Raw genomic sequence first — 14,855 nt, 5'->3', positions numbered from 1 at the left:
TATCCATCCAGCGGAGAGAGGGGGAGGAGGAGGAGAGAGGTCAGGGCCCCTAGCATTTGAGTTCCCGCTCAGTGACACTCTCTCAGCCAAGATTCCACACACACACACACACACTTGTGCACTGCTCACATACTCTCTCTTATTCACACTCTCCTCTCTGCCAAGATCACACATACACTCTGGCTAAGTCAAGATCACAGTCTTGGAAGCCAGGCACCATGACACTGACATGTTCTCATATAATCTGACACAAAGTTTTCCTTGAATAAGTGAACATTTGACTGTTACTCCCCTTTGTGTGTGTGATGTGTTTTGATGTTGTTCCAGTGTTTTTTGCTGTATCATGGAGTGAGCCGTTGAATGTCTTTATTCAGCCTAATCTGAGAGGAACATTCCCCTGGCCGGACCCCACCTTCTTTCCACTGACCAACCCCCACCTTCTCAACTGTGCCTATGGCATCAAGTGCACGACCCTGTCAGTCTGTGTACAAGGAGTCTGAAGGTCTACCTCCGGTTGGTGGAGCACGGCGCTTGCAACGCCAGGATAGTGGGTTCGATTCCCGGGACCACCGTACGTAAAATGTATGCAGGCACGACTGTACGTCACTTTGGATGAAATTGCATATATTATGACATGAAATATCTAGCTACATGGAGTCTGCTGTGTGGTCGAGGCTCTACAACGTGACACACTTTGTAGCAGAGCCCTGTGGGCTGAGACCTTGGTACAGTCTATCAGCTGATCTCTATATATACACAGAGGTCAGGCAGATTATACAGCTATGCCTGATATTTTTATTTTATTTCACCAGGTAGGTCGGTTGAGAACAGGTTCTCATTTACAACTGCGACCTGGCCAAGATAAAGCAAAGCAGTGTGACACAAACAACACAGTTACACATGGTATAAACAAGTGTACAGTCAACAACACAATAGAAAAAAAAAGTCTATATACAATGTGTGCAAATGGCGTGAGGAGGTAAGGCAATAAATAGGCCATAGTAGCGAAGTATTTACAATTTGGCAGATTAACACTGGAGTGATAGATGAGCATATGATGGTGTGTAAGTAGTGATACTGGTGTGCAAAAGAGCAGAAAAGTTAATAAAAACAATATGGGGATGAGGTAGGTAGATTGGGTGGGCTATGTACAGCTGCAGCGATCGGTTAGCTGCTCAGATAGCTGATGTTTAAAGTTATTGAGGGAAATATAAGTCTCCAGCTTCAGCGATTTTTGCAATTCATTCCAGTCAATGGCAGCAGAGAACTGGAAGAGGGAGCGAGACAGAGAGGGGGAATGACTCATTACTTATTGTATCAGAGAGAGATAAGGCCATATGTCTGCTCTTTTATACAGGAGTGTGTGTGTATACAACTGCAGGAGAGAGAGAGAGAGAGTGTGTGTGTGTGTGTTTCATACACGTGTCATAGCCCAGTACTGAGGTAAAAGGTCAAAGGTGACTAACGAACATCATAGAAGAAACCTCTCCTGTTACACACGTGTGTGTGTTTGTGTGCGCACTCACATGTTTGTAGCAGACCTGCATACCTGCTCCCATACATGGAGATGGATGCATTCTGTGTGCCACCCCCACATGTGCACACAAACACACGTGTACACACGTGTACACACACACACACGTGTACACACTACACACACACGTGTACACACACACGTGTACACACACACACACACACACACACACACACTGTCATCAGGTCCCCAGTTTCTTTGGCAAGGTACATTTATCACAAAGTGCTTTCTAGCAATCTGACCCTAAACCCATAAAAAGCTAGAGGTGTGAAAGTAAAACCTTCAGAGGAAACCTTCAGAGGAACTAGACTTCAGAGGAAACCTTCAGAAGAACTAGACTTCAGAGGAACTAGACCTCAGAGGAAACCTTCAGAGGAACTAGACCTCAGAGGAACTAGACTTCAGAGGAAACCTTCAGAGGAAACCTTCAGAGGAACTAGACTTCAGAGGAAACCTTCAGAGGAACTAGACTTCAGAGGAAACCTTCAGAGGAACTAGACTTCAGAGGAAACCTTCAGAAGAACTAGACCTCAGAGGAACTAGACCTCAGAGGAACTAGACTTCAGAGGAACTAGACCTCAGAGGAACTAGACCTCAGAGGAAACCTTCAGAGGAACTAGACTTCAGAGGAAACCTTCAGAGGAACTAGACTTCAGAGGAAACCTTCAGAAGAACTAGACTTCAGAGGAACTAGACCTCAGAGGAAATCTTCAGAGGAACTAGACTTCAGAGGAACTAGACTTCAGAGGAACTAGACTTCAGAGGAAACCTTCAGAGGAAACCTTCAGAGGAACTAGACTTCAGAGGAACTAGACTTCAGAGGAAACCTTCAGAGGAACTAGACTTCAGAGGAACTAAACTTCAGAGGAACTAGACTTCAGAGGAACTAGACTTCAGAGGAAATCTTCAGAGGAACTAGACTTCAGAGGAACTAGACTTCAGAGGAACTAGACTTCAGAGGAAACATTCAGAGGAACTAGACTTCAGAGGAAACCTTCAGAGGAACTAGACTTCAGAGGAAACCAGAGGAACTAGACTTCAGAGGAAACCTTCAGAGGAAATAGACTTCAGAGGAACTAGACTTCAGAGGAAACCTTCAGAGGAACTAGACTTCAGAAGAAACCTTCAGAAGAACTAGACTTCAGAGGAAACCTTCAGAGGAACTAGACTTCAGAGGAACTAGACTTCAGAGGAAACCTTCAGAGGAACTAGACTTCAGAAGAAACCTTCAGAAGAACTAGACTTCAGAGGAACTAGTCCTCAGAGGAAATCTTCAGAGGAACTAGACTTCAGAGGAAACCTTCAGAGGAACTAGACTTCAGAGGAACTAGACTTCAGAGGAAACCTTCAGAGGAACTAGACTTCAGAGGAACTAGACTTCAGAGGAAACCTTCAGAGGAAACCTTCAGAGGAACTAGACTTCAGAGGAACTAGACTTCAGAGGAAACCTTCAGAGGAACTAGACTTCAGAGGAAACCTTCAGAGGAACTAGACTTCAGAGGAAATCTTACATTTACATTACATTTAAGTCATTTAGCAGACGCTCTTATCCAGAGCGACTTACAAATTGGAAGCATACTTCTGAGGTATATTAGGTAACCTCCGCTGCTAAAAACAAGACCCTGCCACCGAACGTTAATCTCGTTTTTGTGGCCACCATCTTGACTTTTGTCAACTGACACGTCAGAATTAAAAAATGTCCTTAGCTAGCGAGTTGCTATGACTTAACGTCACCTTCTTTGTTTTTAAACAAATACAAAATCATGTACGATCCGTCGCTAGAAAGCGATAGATATAGATAGTAACAAATCTAGGCGTCAAATGACAACTCAACAGCTAACGTTAGCTACAGTAGCATAGCTATATTATCTGGTCAACTTCACCTAGTTTCACACTACACTGCTGCTATTAAACCTGTACTACTACAGTTAACCATATCATTACGCACTACTCAAATAAAATAAGCAAAATACGCGATTCTGAAAATTCTAATAAAATCACAACGACCAGAGAGCATCAACGCAGTGATCTTCAGAGGAACTAGACTTCAGAGGAAACCTTCAGAGGAACTAGACTTCAGAGGAACTAGACTTCAGAGGAAACCTTCAGAGGAACTAGACTTCAGAGGAACTAGACTTCAGAGGAACTAGACTTCAGAGGAAACCTTCAGAGAAACTAGACTTCAGAGGAACTAGACTTCAGAGGAAACCTTCAGAGGAACTAGACTTCAGAGGAACTAGACTTCAGAGGAAACCTTCAGAGGAAACCTTCAGAGGAACTAGACATCAGAGGAAACCTTCAGAGGAAACCTTCAGAAGAAACCTTCAGAGGAACTAGACTTCAGAGGAACTAGACTTCAGAGGAACTAGACTTCAGAGGAAACCTTCAGAGGAACTAGACTTCAGAGGAAACCTTCAGAGGAACTAGACTTCAGAGGAACTAGACTTCAGAGGAAACCTTCAGAGGAACTAGACTTCAGAGGAAACCTTCAGAGGAACTAGACTTCAGAGGAACTAGACTTCAGAGGAAACCTTCAGAGGAAGTAGACTTCAGAGGAACTAGACTTCAGAGGAAACCTTCAGAGGAAACCTTCAGAGGAACTAGACTTCAGAGGAAACCTTCAGAGGAAACCTTCAGAGGAACTAGACTTCAGAGGAACTAGACTTCAGAGGAAACCTTCAGAGGAACTAGACTTCAGAGGAACTAGACTTCAGAGGAAACCTTCAGAGGAACTAGACTTCAGAGGAACTAGACTTCAGAGGAAACCTTCAGAGGAACTAGACCTCAGAGGAAACCTTTAGAGGAACTAGACTTCAGAGGAAACCTTCAGAGGAACTAGACCTCAGAGGAAACCTTCAGAGGAACTAGACTTCAGAGGAAACCTTCAGAGGAAACCTTCAGAGGAAACCTTCAGAGGAACTAGACTTCAGAGGAACTAGACTTCAGAGGAAACCTTCAGAGGAACTAGACTTCAGAGGAACTAGACTTCAGAGGAAACCTTCAGAGGAACTAGACTTCAGAGGAACTAGACTTCAGAGGAAACCTTCAGAGGAACTAGACTTCAGAGGAACTAGACTTCAGAGGAACTAGACTTCAGAGGAAACCTTCAGAGGAACTAGACCTCAGAGGAAACCTTTAGAGGAACTAGACTTCAGAGGAAACCTTCAGAGGAACTAGACTTCAGAGGAACTAGACTTCAGAGGAAACCTTCAGAGGAACTAGACTTCAGAGGAACTAGACTTCAGAGGAAACCTTCAGAGGAACTAGACTTCAGAGGAACTAGACTTCAGAGGAAACCTTCAGAGGAACTAGACTTCAGAGGAACTAGACTTCAGAGGAAACCTTCAGAGGAACTAGACTTCAGAGGAACTAGACTTCAGAGGAACTAGACTTCAGAGGAAACCTTCAGAGGAACTAGACCTCAGAGGAAACCTTTAGAGGAACTAGACTTCAGAGGAAACCTTCAGAGGAACTAGACTTCAGAGGAACTAGACTTCAGAGGAAACCTTCAGAGGAACTAGACTTCAGAGGAAACCTTCAGAGGAACTAGACTTCAGAGGAACTAGACTTCAGAGGAAACCTTCAGAGGAAGTAGACTTCAGAGGAACTAGACTTCAGAGGAAACCTTCAGAGGAAACCTTCAGAGGAACTAGACTTCAGAGGAAACCTTCAGAGGAAACCTTCAGAGGAACTAGACTTCAGAGGAACTAGACTTCAGAGGAAACCTTCAGAGGAACTAGACTTCAGAGGAACTAGACTTCAGAGGAAACCTTCAGAGGAACTAGACTTCAGAGGAACTAGACTTCAGAGGAAACCTTCAGAGGAACTAGACTTTAGAGGAACTAGACTTCAGAGGAAACCTTCAGAGGAACTAGACTTCAGAGGAACTAGACTTCAGAGGAAACCTTCAGAGGAACTAGACTTCAGAGGAAATCTTCAGAGGAACTAGACTTCAGAGGAACTAGACTTCAGAGGAAACCTTCAGAGGAACTAGACTTCAGAGGAACTAGACTTCAGAGGAAACCTTCAGAGGAACTAGACTTCAGAGGAACTAGACTTCAGAGGAAACCTTCAGAGGAACTAGACTTCAGAGGAACTAGACTTCAGAGGAACTAGACTTCAGAGGAAACCTTCAGAGGAACTAGACCTCAGAGGAAACCTTTAGAGGAACTAGACTTCAGAGGAAACCTTCAGAGGAACTAGACTTCAGAGGAACTAGACTTCAGAGGAAACCTTCAGAGGAACTAGACTTCAGAGGAAACCTTCAGAGGAACTAGACTTCAGAGGAACTAGACTTCAGAGGAAACCTTCAGAGGAAACCTTCAGAGGAACTAGACTTCAGAGGAACTAGACTTCAGAGGAAACCTTCAGAGGAACTATACTTCAGAGGAACTAGACTTCAGAGGAAACCTTCAGAGGAACTAGACTTCAGAGGAACTAGACTTCAGAGGAAACCTTCAGAGGAACTAGACTTCAGAGGAACTAGACTTCAGAGGAAACCTTCAGAGGAACTAGACCTCAGAGGAAACCTTTAGAGGAACTAGACTTCAGAGGAAACCTTCAGAGGAACTAGACCTCAGAGGAAACCTTCAGAGGAACTAGACTTCAGAGGAAACATTCAGAGGAACTAGACCTCAGAAGGGGACACCCATAGAAATAGAATGATCTAGAATTATAAATTAGAAGCATTTCTATGGCGACACCATCCAGGTGGAAATGGAGTCTGGGAGTGATCATTGCCTGTAGAGGTGAAAGGTGGCGAACACGTGTCTCCATTTTGATGCATCGGCACCTGTAAAGGGAGACTGACTGGGACTCCATTCTGGCTCATGAGTGTCAGTAAAAATGTGTCCGAGCATGACTCATGTTGAGTCACCAGTGTCAGTAAACAAGTGACACGCGTGATTTATAGAAGCCATACAGTAAATCACTAGCACCCGTATAAGGGCGACTGATGGTGCATGCATCTCCATCTTGGGTTGTGTGTGCCTGTAGAGGCTGACACGTGTCTCCATTCCGGCTCCCCGTTGCTGCGAGTAAGGGGTGAATCAGTGGGATACTGGGCCGCAGCTGCAGTGTGTGTGTGGTCACTTCCCCTCACTCCAATTGCTCACATTACCCGCTGGCCAAGCGAAAGAGAGAGCCCAAGACAGCCTCACAGGTGTTACCAGCCCAAAAGACATCTGGACCTGTACCAAACCTACACTATTGCATTCCTACCAAAATGCAGTGCCAGCACAAGCTAAGAAACATTTAAGAAATACACATTTCGGGGGCACGTGTGTATTAGCCAGTAAGGATGTTGCCTTATCCATAGGTTGCTTGTGTCTGTCCTCTCCTCTGCCAGGTATGGTTTGTTTGGCTAACAGATTAGAAAAAGGTTAATAAGCAACAGCAAACAACCTTTTAACCCCTCTGTTTACTCCTATAGTGAGACTACTGGGTAAAACCATTTAGTTCTGCATTGAAATGACTGGGATCTCTGAGGGATGGTCGAATTCCATTCGTCGCCAGTATCCAGTCAACATCCCTGACATGGGGGAATTCCTTGTTAAGGGTGGGTGTTGAGAGTCTCTCTCTACAATTAATAGGCTCGTAACTTTCTGCCCACAGATGGTTTATGGGGCATGAGGTGTGTGAGTGTGTGTGAGTGTGTGAGTGAGTGAGTGAGTGAGTGAGTGAGTGAGTGAGTGAGTGAGTGAGTGAGTGAGTGAGTGAGTGAGTGAGTGAGTGTGTGTGTGTGTGACTGGCTTGAGACATAAGATCAGTACAGATATCATTGTCCGGTATAGTGTTGATGTACATAAGTGTATGTGTGTGTGTTGATGGGTGATTTCAGTAATGGTGTAATGAAGAAATGTCTTCACTGCGACATGGGCAGCAATACACACAATAGGGCCATTATGAGGTCATAGTGAGCTGTCATTTATAGATGAGGCAAAGAGGTCAATGGAACTCGACCAAAACAATGGAAATGCCATGGAAACGCGTGGGTGAAAGATGTCATGGGGGAAAGATGCCCAATCTCCTCAGTTCCCCCTAGGAAAATGTGCCCAAATTTTGGCTATTGTTTATTTTACATTTTACGCAGAGTTTTTATCCAGAGCGACTTACAGTAGCAATTAGGGTTAAGTGCCTTGCTCAAGGGCACATCGGCAGATTGCTTATATGTATATTTCATACTATGTTGAGGTAAAAATCTGAGTATAACGCTTGTATGGATGTCAACCCCAACACATGTTCATTCATGTCATCACCAATCAACTGCAGACTATCCATGACCGATTTCTACATTCTAGCCATGCTACCAGCTTATACAAACGGGAGTTAGCAGTTAACAGACTTCTTTTAAACCTGAAAAGGGGCCATTTCTAAACGCGGTGCAGTGAAAAGAGCCAAATATACCCAGACACCCCAAAAAACACTGGCTCAGACGCGTGTGTGTGTGTGTGTGTGAGTGTCTGTGTGTGTGTGAGAGACTGTGTGTGTGTGTTTCGGCCAGAAACATTTGATAGTGTGTGTGAATGTGTGTGTAGCCATGTTATAGAGAGATGTGTTTGAGGAAGCACAGGGGAAGGAAGTGTTCATGTGTGTAGACAGATAAAATACCTCTCGGCCATGTTACAGAGAAACAGCCATGTATGAGGAGGCCTGCTGTTTGCAGACGGCATAGTGAGCCTCAAGTATAATGAGGCTGCATGTGTGTGTGCAATTGCAGACGGCATAGTGAGTCAGTGTGTGTAGGTATGTGTGTGAGGGTTTTCAGGGGGCTTATTGGTAGTGTGAGTGTGATTGTGTGTGTGAAGGTAAGCTTACAGTGTTTGCAGAGAGAGAGAGAGAGATAGAGAGCGTGTTTGAAGGGCCATGTTGCGTGTGCTCAAGGTGACCATCAAAGAACACCTATAGATGGAGGAATCGAGCCTGAGAGAGGGGCTCTCACTTGTGCTTGTGTCTGTGTGTGTGTGTGTGTGTGTACCTGTGACCTGAGAGAAACTATATCTATTTCGATTGCATTAGCAAACATAAGTCTGGACTAGTGCTCTTCATTCCCGGTCATTAATTAATCAGGTGTTCGATTGTGCATTCACTCCAGCCTTCAAGACCATATGATGAGGTTTCCACTTTTGGTACGATCCAATTGTACAAAAAGTATTTGACTTGTCTTTGACTCAAGTCTATGACATAACCATGTCATACACACTGCACAGTACTTGCCACTGTGTCCCTGACAATACTAACCACCCAAGCCAGGTCAACTCCATCACATCACACAATGACCCCTAGCTAGGGACAACTACATCACATCACACAATGACCCCTAGCTAGGGTCAACTACATCCCACAATGACCCCTAGCTAGGGTCAACTCCATTACATCACACAATGACCCCTAGCTAGGGTCAACTCCATCACATCACACAATGACCCCTAGCTAGAATCAACTCCATTACATCACACAATGATCCCTAGCTAGGGTCAACTACATCACACAATGACCACTAGCTAGGGTCAACTCCATTACATCCCACAATGACCCCTAGCTAGGGTCAACCCCATTACATCAGTGCTACAATTATACTTAACATACTTCACATTATACCCATTAACAAAGAAAGACTAGTGATGACCTGTCTCTCATTCACAAAGACTACAACTGGAGGAATGTGAGAGAGAAAGTAGACATTTTCCTCAGGGCTCTCTAACTAGTGTTCTACACAGCGTTGCAGACTCCAGGACTGTTTGTGGTTCAGCAACACTCTACACTGAGTGTACACAATTAAGAACACCTGCTCTTTCCATGATATAGACTGACCAGGTGAATCCAGGTGAAAGCTATGATCCCTTATTGATGTCACTTGTTAAATCCACTTCAATCAGTGTAGATGAAGGGGAGGAGACAGGTTAAATAAGGATTTTTAAGCCTTGAGACAATTGAGACATGGATTGTGTGTGTGCCATTCAGATGGTGAATGGGAAAGACGAAAGATTGAAGTGCCTTTGAACAGGGTATGGTAGTAGGTATCAGGCACACCGGGTTGTGTCAAGAACTGCAACGCTGCTGGGTTTTTCACACTCAACAGTTTCAAGAATGGACCACCACCCAAAGGACATCCAGCCAACTTGACACAACTGTGGGAAGCATTGGAGTCAACATGGGCCCGGTGAATTGAGGCTGTACACTCAGTGTATAAGGGTGAATATTTGTGACACAACATTGCCTCATGATGGTGACAATAGGGACTACAGGATGTAGGCTGCAGTATTAGTTTTCAGAACTTTGAAGGACACAGGTACAGGCTACTACTGCACATTTAACAGGATCTGTACAATCTTAAAGTTAACTCTAGTCATTATATTTCTATATATCTACAAATTCAGAACATTTAACCTCATTAAACCATTCCCAGTCCTACCTGTATGGGCCTGCCGTCCTCTGAGCCAATCATGGTCCTCCATTCCAGCAGGGAGCGCTGCAGGTTCTCCAATCCAGTCTCCCAGAGCCGCACATACCCGCCCATATCCACCGTGACCACACCCCCCGAACCCAGACCGGCCAATAGCACGTCAGAGTCGGACACCTTCGAAATCCACGATGTGTAAGGAGAGACACTAAGAGACCTGTCAATTAGATGAAACAATCAATTAGAGAGAGGGTGCGAGACAACGAACCAACCCGATGAGTGTTCTAGTAAACCAATCAGAGGATGGAGTTTTCAGACACAGTATTCTTTAATATTTCAACTACTCCCAATCCCAAATCCACTCCAGCCCCGAGACACTTGTGTAGATCAGAAGGGATTGGATAGGTATACTCTGTGAAAGTGACGGCCACTTCCTCTTTACTTCCTTATGTTTCCCCCATACAACACTGTTTTGAACTGGCTTCACAATTATATAATTAAATTCATTAAATTACGTACGCAGTCATTGAAGATATATACAATTATATTCGTCTTTGAAGTTTTTAGTAATTTTTTTCACTTGAAGAACATAGCGCTCATTGAAAACCATTTTTAAAAAATACAAAAGATTAAAAACAAAAAGGCTGAGGGGCAGTCACTTCCTGGTTACTTAGCAACACACGTAGCTCAAACTTAACCTCTGACAGAGTAAGTGGAACTCTCACCATATTGCTTATACTTATCCAATCCTTTCAGATCCACATACAGTACCTTTTGAAAGCATTCAGATCCCTAGACTTTTTCCACATTTTGCTACATTACAACCCTATTCTAAAATGGATTAAATAAACACAAATCCTCAGCAATCTACACACAATACCCCATAATGACAAAGCGAAAACAGGTTGAGAAATCTTTGCAAACGTATAAAAAATATATATATATTATTATTATTTACACAAGTATTCAGACCCTTTGCTATGAGACTCGAAATTGAGCTCAGGTGCATCCTGTTTCAATTGATCACCCTTGAGATATTTCTACAAATTGATTGGAGTCCACCTGTGGCAAATTAAATGTATTTGATATGATTTAGAAAAGCACATACCTGTCTATATAAGGGCCCACAGTTGACAGTGCATGTCAGAGCAAAAACCAAGCCATGAGGTCGAAGGAATTGTCCGTAGAGCTCCGAGACAAGATTGTGTCGAGGCTCAGATCTGGGGAAGGGTACCATAACATTTCTGCAGCACTGAACGTCCCCAAGAACAGAGTGGACTCCATCATTCTTAAATGAAAGAAGTTTGGAACCACTAAGACTCTTCCTAGAGCTGGGCACCCGGCCAAACTGAGCAATCGGGGGAGCAGGGCCTTGGTCAGGGAGGTGCCCAAGAACCCGATGGTCACTCTGACAGAGCTCTAGAGTTCCTTGTTGAAAATGGTAGAACCTTCCAGAAGGACAGACATTTCTGGGGCACTCCACCAATCAGGCCTTTATGGTAGACTGGCCAGACTGAAGCCACTCCTCAGTAAATGGCACATGACAGCCCGCTTGGAGTTTGCCAAAAGGCACTTAAAGACTCTCAGACCATGAGAAACAAGATTCTCTGGTCTGATGAAACCAAGATTCAACTCTTTGACCTGAATACAAAGTGTCACGTCTGGAGGAAACCTGGCACCATCCCTAAGGTGAAGCATGGTGGTGGCAGTATCATGCTGTGGGGATGTTTTTCAGAGGCAGGAACTGGGAGACTAATCAGAATCGAGGCAAAGATGAACAGAGCAAAGTACAGAGATATACTTGATGAAAACCTGCTCCAGAGCGCTCAGTCTGGACAACAGGACAACGATCCTAAGCACACAGCCAAGACAATGCAGGTGTGGCTTCAGGACAAGTCTCTGAATGTCCTTGAGTGGCCTAGCCAGAGCCCGGACTTGAACCCAATCGAACATCTCCGGTGAGACCTGAAAATAGCTGTGCAGCAAAGCTCCCCATCCAACCTGACAGAGCTTGAGAGGATCTGCAGAGAAGAATGGAAGAAACTCCCCAAATACAGGTGTGCCAAGCTTATAGCATCATACCCAATAAGACTTGAGGCTGTAATTCCTGCCAAAGGTGCTTCAACAAAGTACTGAGTAAAGGGTCTGAATACTTATGTAAATGTGATTAAAAAAATAATTTTGCAAACATTTTTTGCAAACACACTGTCATTATGGGGCATTGCGTGTAGATTTAATTCATTTTAGAATAAAGCTGTAACCTAACAAAATGTGGAAAAAGTCAAGGGGTCTGAATACTTTCCAAAGGCACTGTACGTGTATAGGGAGGTAGAGGCTATGTGTGGGTGGATTTGGGTTAGTGTGCTATCAGAGTCCAGATATACCTTGGGACAGGAATATACTTCAGCTTCTTAGAGTTCAGGTCAGTCACCTCCAGGTAGGCAGCGGTCATCGGGGGTGTGACGTCTGTGTGACACACACGTACAAACACCCACACACAAACAAACAAATTATTGAGTATCCCAGGTTAAGGGTATGAATCAGACTCGGTTGTCTCTACACCAAAGTCAGCTATGCTATTGTACAGTGAGGCTCTGACCTGGGGGGAAGATATCTTTCAGGGGCACCTGTCCAGGTGGTAGGGCCCGGACCACCTGATTGGCCGACAGCAGACTGACACAGTTGGTCCGTTTGGCCACGCTGGACTTCAGCCCGCCCTGGGAGAAAATTTGACCTCCCGAGTCCCCGCCCCTCATCTCTGATAGGTCCACGTCCCTCTTAAAGCTGTACACCTCATTAGGAGACTACAGCGCAGGGAGAGAGAAACAACAAAGCGATTCTAACTTCACACCTCTAATCAAAAGTCATGACATCTTTTATTAAAAGTAATTACAGTTGAAGTCGGAAGTTTACATAGACCTTAGCCAAATACATTTAAACTCAGTTTTTCACAATTCCTTTTATTTAATCCCCATAAAAATGTCCTATCTTAGGTCAGTTAGGATCACCACTTTATTTTAAGAATGTGAAATGTCAGAATAATAGTAGAGAGAATTATTTATTTCGGCTTTTATTTCTTTCATCACATTCCCAGTGGGTCAGAAGTTTACATACACTCAATTAGTATTTGGTAGCATTGCCTTTAAATTGTTTAACTTGGGTCAAATGTTTTGGGTAGCCTTCCACAAGCTTCCCACAATACGTTGGGTGAATTTTGGTCCATTCCTTCTGACAGAGCTGGTGTAACTGAGTCAGGTTTGTAGGCCTACTTGCTCGCACACACTTTTTCAGTTGTGCCCACAAATTTTCTATGGGATTGAGGTCAGGGCTTTGTGATGGCCACTACAATACCTTGACTTTGTTGTCCTTAAGCCATTTTGCCACAACTTTGGAAGTATGCTTGGGGTCGTTGTCCATTTAGAAGACCTATTTGCGACCAAGCTTTAACTTCCTGACTGATGTCTTGAGATGTTGCTTCAATATATCCACATAATTTTCCTCCCTCATGATCCCATCTATTTTGTGAAGTGCACCAGTCCCTCCGGCAGCAAAGCACCCCCACAACATGATGCTGCCACCCCCGTGCTTCACGGTTGGGATGGTGTACTTCGGCTTGCAAGCCTCCCCCTTTTTCCTCCAAACATAACGATGGTCATTATGGCCAAACAGTTCTATTTTTGTTTCATCAGACTAGAGGACATTTCTCCAAAAAAGTACGATCTTCGTCCCCATGTGCAGTTGCAAACCATAGTCTTGCTTTTTTATGGTGGTTTTGGAGCAGTGGCTTCTTCCATGCTGAGCGGCCTTTCAGGTTATGTCGATATAGGACTCATTTTGCTGTGGATATAGATACTTTTGTACCTCTCTAACCAAAGGTCAAGATATTTCTCATCAAAAAGTCTTGGTAGCTATAATAAAAACGAATTGATCATTATACGCTGGTCTCTCACCATGAGGTCAGGGAAGCCCACTATGATGCGTGCGTAGGAGGAGGTGTCAGAGAGGAGTCGGTTGGGAGAGACTATCTTCTGACCCAGGGCTGCACTCAGGTTCTCATTAGGCAGCTGGTCACTACCCACTGTCTGGGGTACACACATCTCATCTGAGAGACAGAGGGGGGAGAGAGAGGGAGGAAGAAAGAGAGAGGGACAGACAGAGAGAGAGAGAGAGGCAGGGTGGAGAAAGAGAGAGGAAATGAGGGAAGCAGAGAGAGAGGAGAGGAGGGAGAGAGAGAGGGAAAGAGGTAGGGAGAAGGAGGGAGACAGAGATATAGATTTATATGGGCAGGTGGGGGTAGATGGGGAAAGAAAGGGAGATGGGGGGTGAAGAAAGAAGAAAAGCGAGAGGTAAGAGCGAGGGAGAGAGATGGGGAGGAGAAAGAAGGTTGAGGATGGGTATGGACTTAGTGTCAGGGACATTAAATGACTCATGTCCTCACCTTATATGTTGAGTGTTCTGTTGTGTTACCTGAGCTGGCTCCATGGCCGGTGCTGACGCCGTCCTCACTGACGCTGTGTAGCTGACACACCCCAGAGTCTTCTGCTCCCATGTGCATTGGTTTGGTCAGCAGGAACTTCCTGTAAACAAAAATACCCCCGGATCCCACCCCCTCGATGAATGAGGATAGAAGAAGAGCAGAGGAGAAGAGAAGAAATGAGAAGAGAAGAGAAAAGATGAAAAGAGGAAAGAAGAGAGGTGAATGAGGGAGCAGAGCAGAGTAAAGGAGAGGAGCAGAGCAGAGCAGAGTAAAGGAGAGGAGCAGAGTAAAGGAGAGGAGCAGAGTAAAGGAGAGGAGCAGAGCAGAGTAAAGGAGAGGAGCAGAGTAAAGGAGAGGAGCAGAGCAGAGCAGAGTAAAGGAGAGGAGCAGAGTAAAGGAGAGGAGCAGAGCAGAGTAAAGGAGAGGAGCAGAGTAAAGGAGAG

The 14,855-nt window shown here is 44.6% G+C and overlaps 1 protein-coding gene across 3 annotated transcripts in view; it reads right to left on the bottom strand.

Moving 5' to 3' along the window:
- vwa8 (von Willebrand factor A domain containing 8) overlaps positions 1-14,855 on the bottom strand; it is a 94,766-nt gene that overhangs the window by 27,374 nt on the left and 52,537 nt on the right. For all 3 annotated transcript variants that reach the window (XM_065013072.1, XM_065013025.1, XM_065013051.1), the window contains exons 33-37: positions 14,403-14,512; positions 13,886-14,037; positions 12,535-12,739; positions 12,320-12,401; positions 9,948-10,152 (exon numbers count right to left, since the gene is read on the bottom strand). In XM_065013072.1, coding sequence (XP_064869144.1) covers positions 9,948-10,152; positions 12,320-12,401; positions 12,535-12,739; positions 13,886-14,037; positions 14,403-14,512 — 754 coding nt within the window. The remainder of the gene's footprint in view (positions 1-9,947; positions 10,153-12,319; positions 12,402-12,534; positions 12,740-13,885; positions 14,038-14,402; positions 14,513-14,855) is intronic.

This window comes from Oncorhynchus nerka, linkage group LG1 (assembly GCF_034236695.1).
Source record: "Oncorhynchus nerka isolate Pitt River linkage group LG1, Oner_Uvic_2.0, whole genome shotgun sequence".
Taxonomy (NCBI): domain Eukaryota; kingdom Metazoa; phylum Chordata; class Actinopteri; order Salmoniformes; family Salmonidae; genus Oncorhynchus; species Oncorhynchus nerka.
Note: the sequence above shows the minus strand (reverse complement) of the source record. Positions and strands in the feature narration are given on the sequence as shown.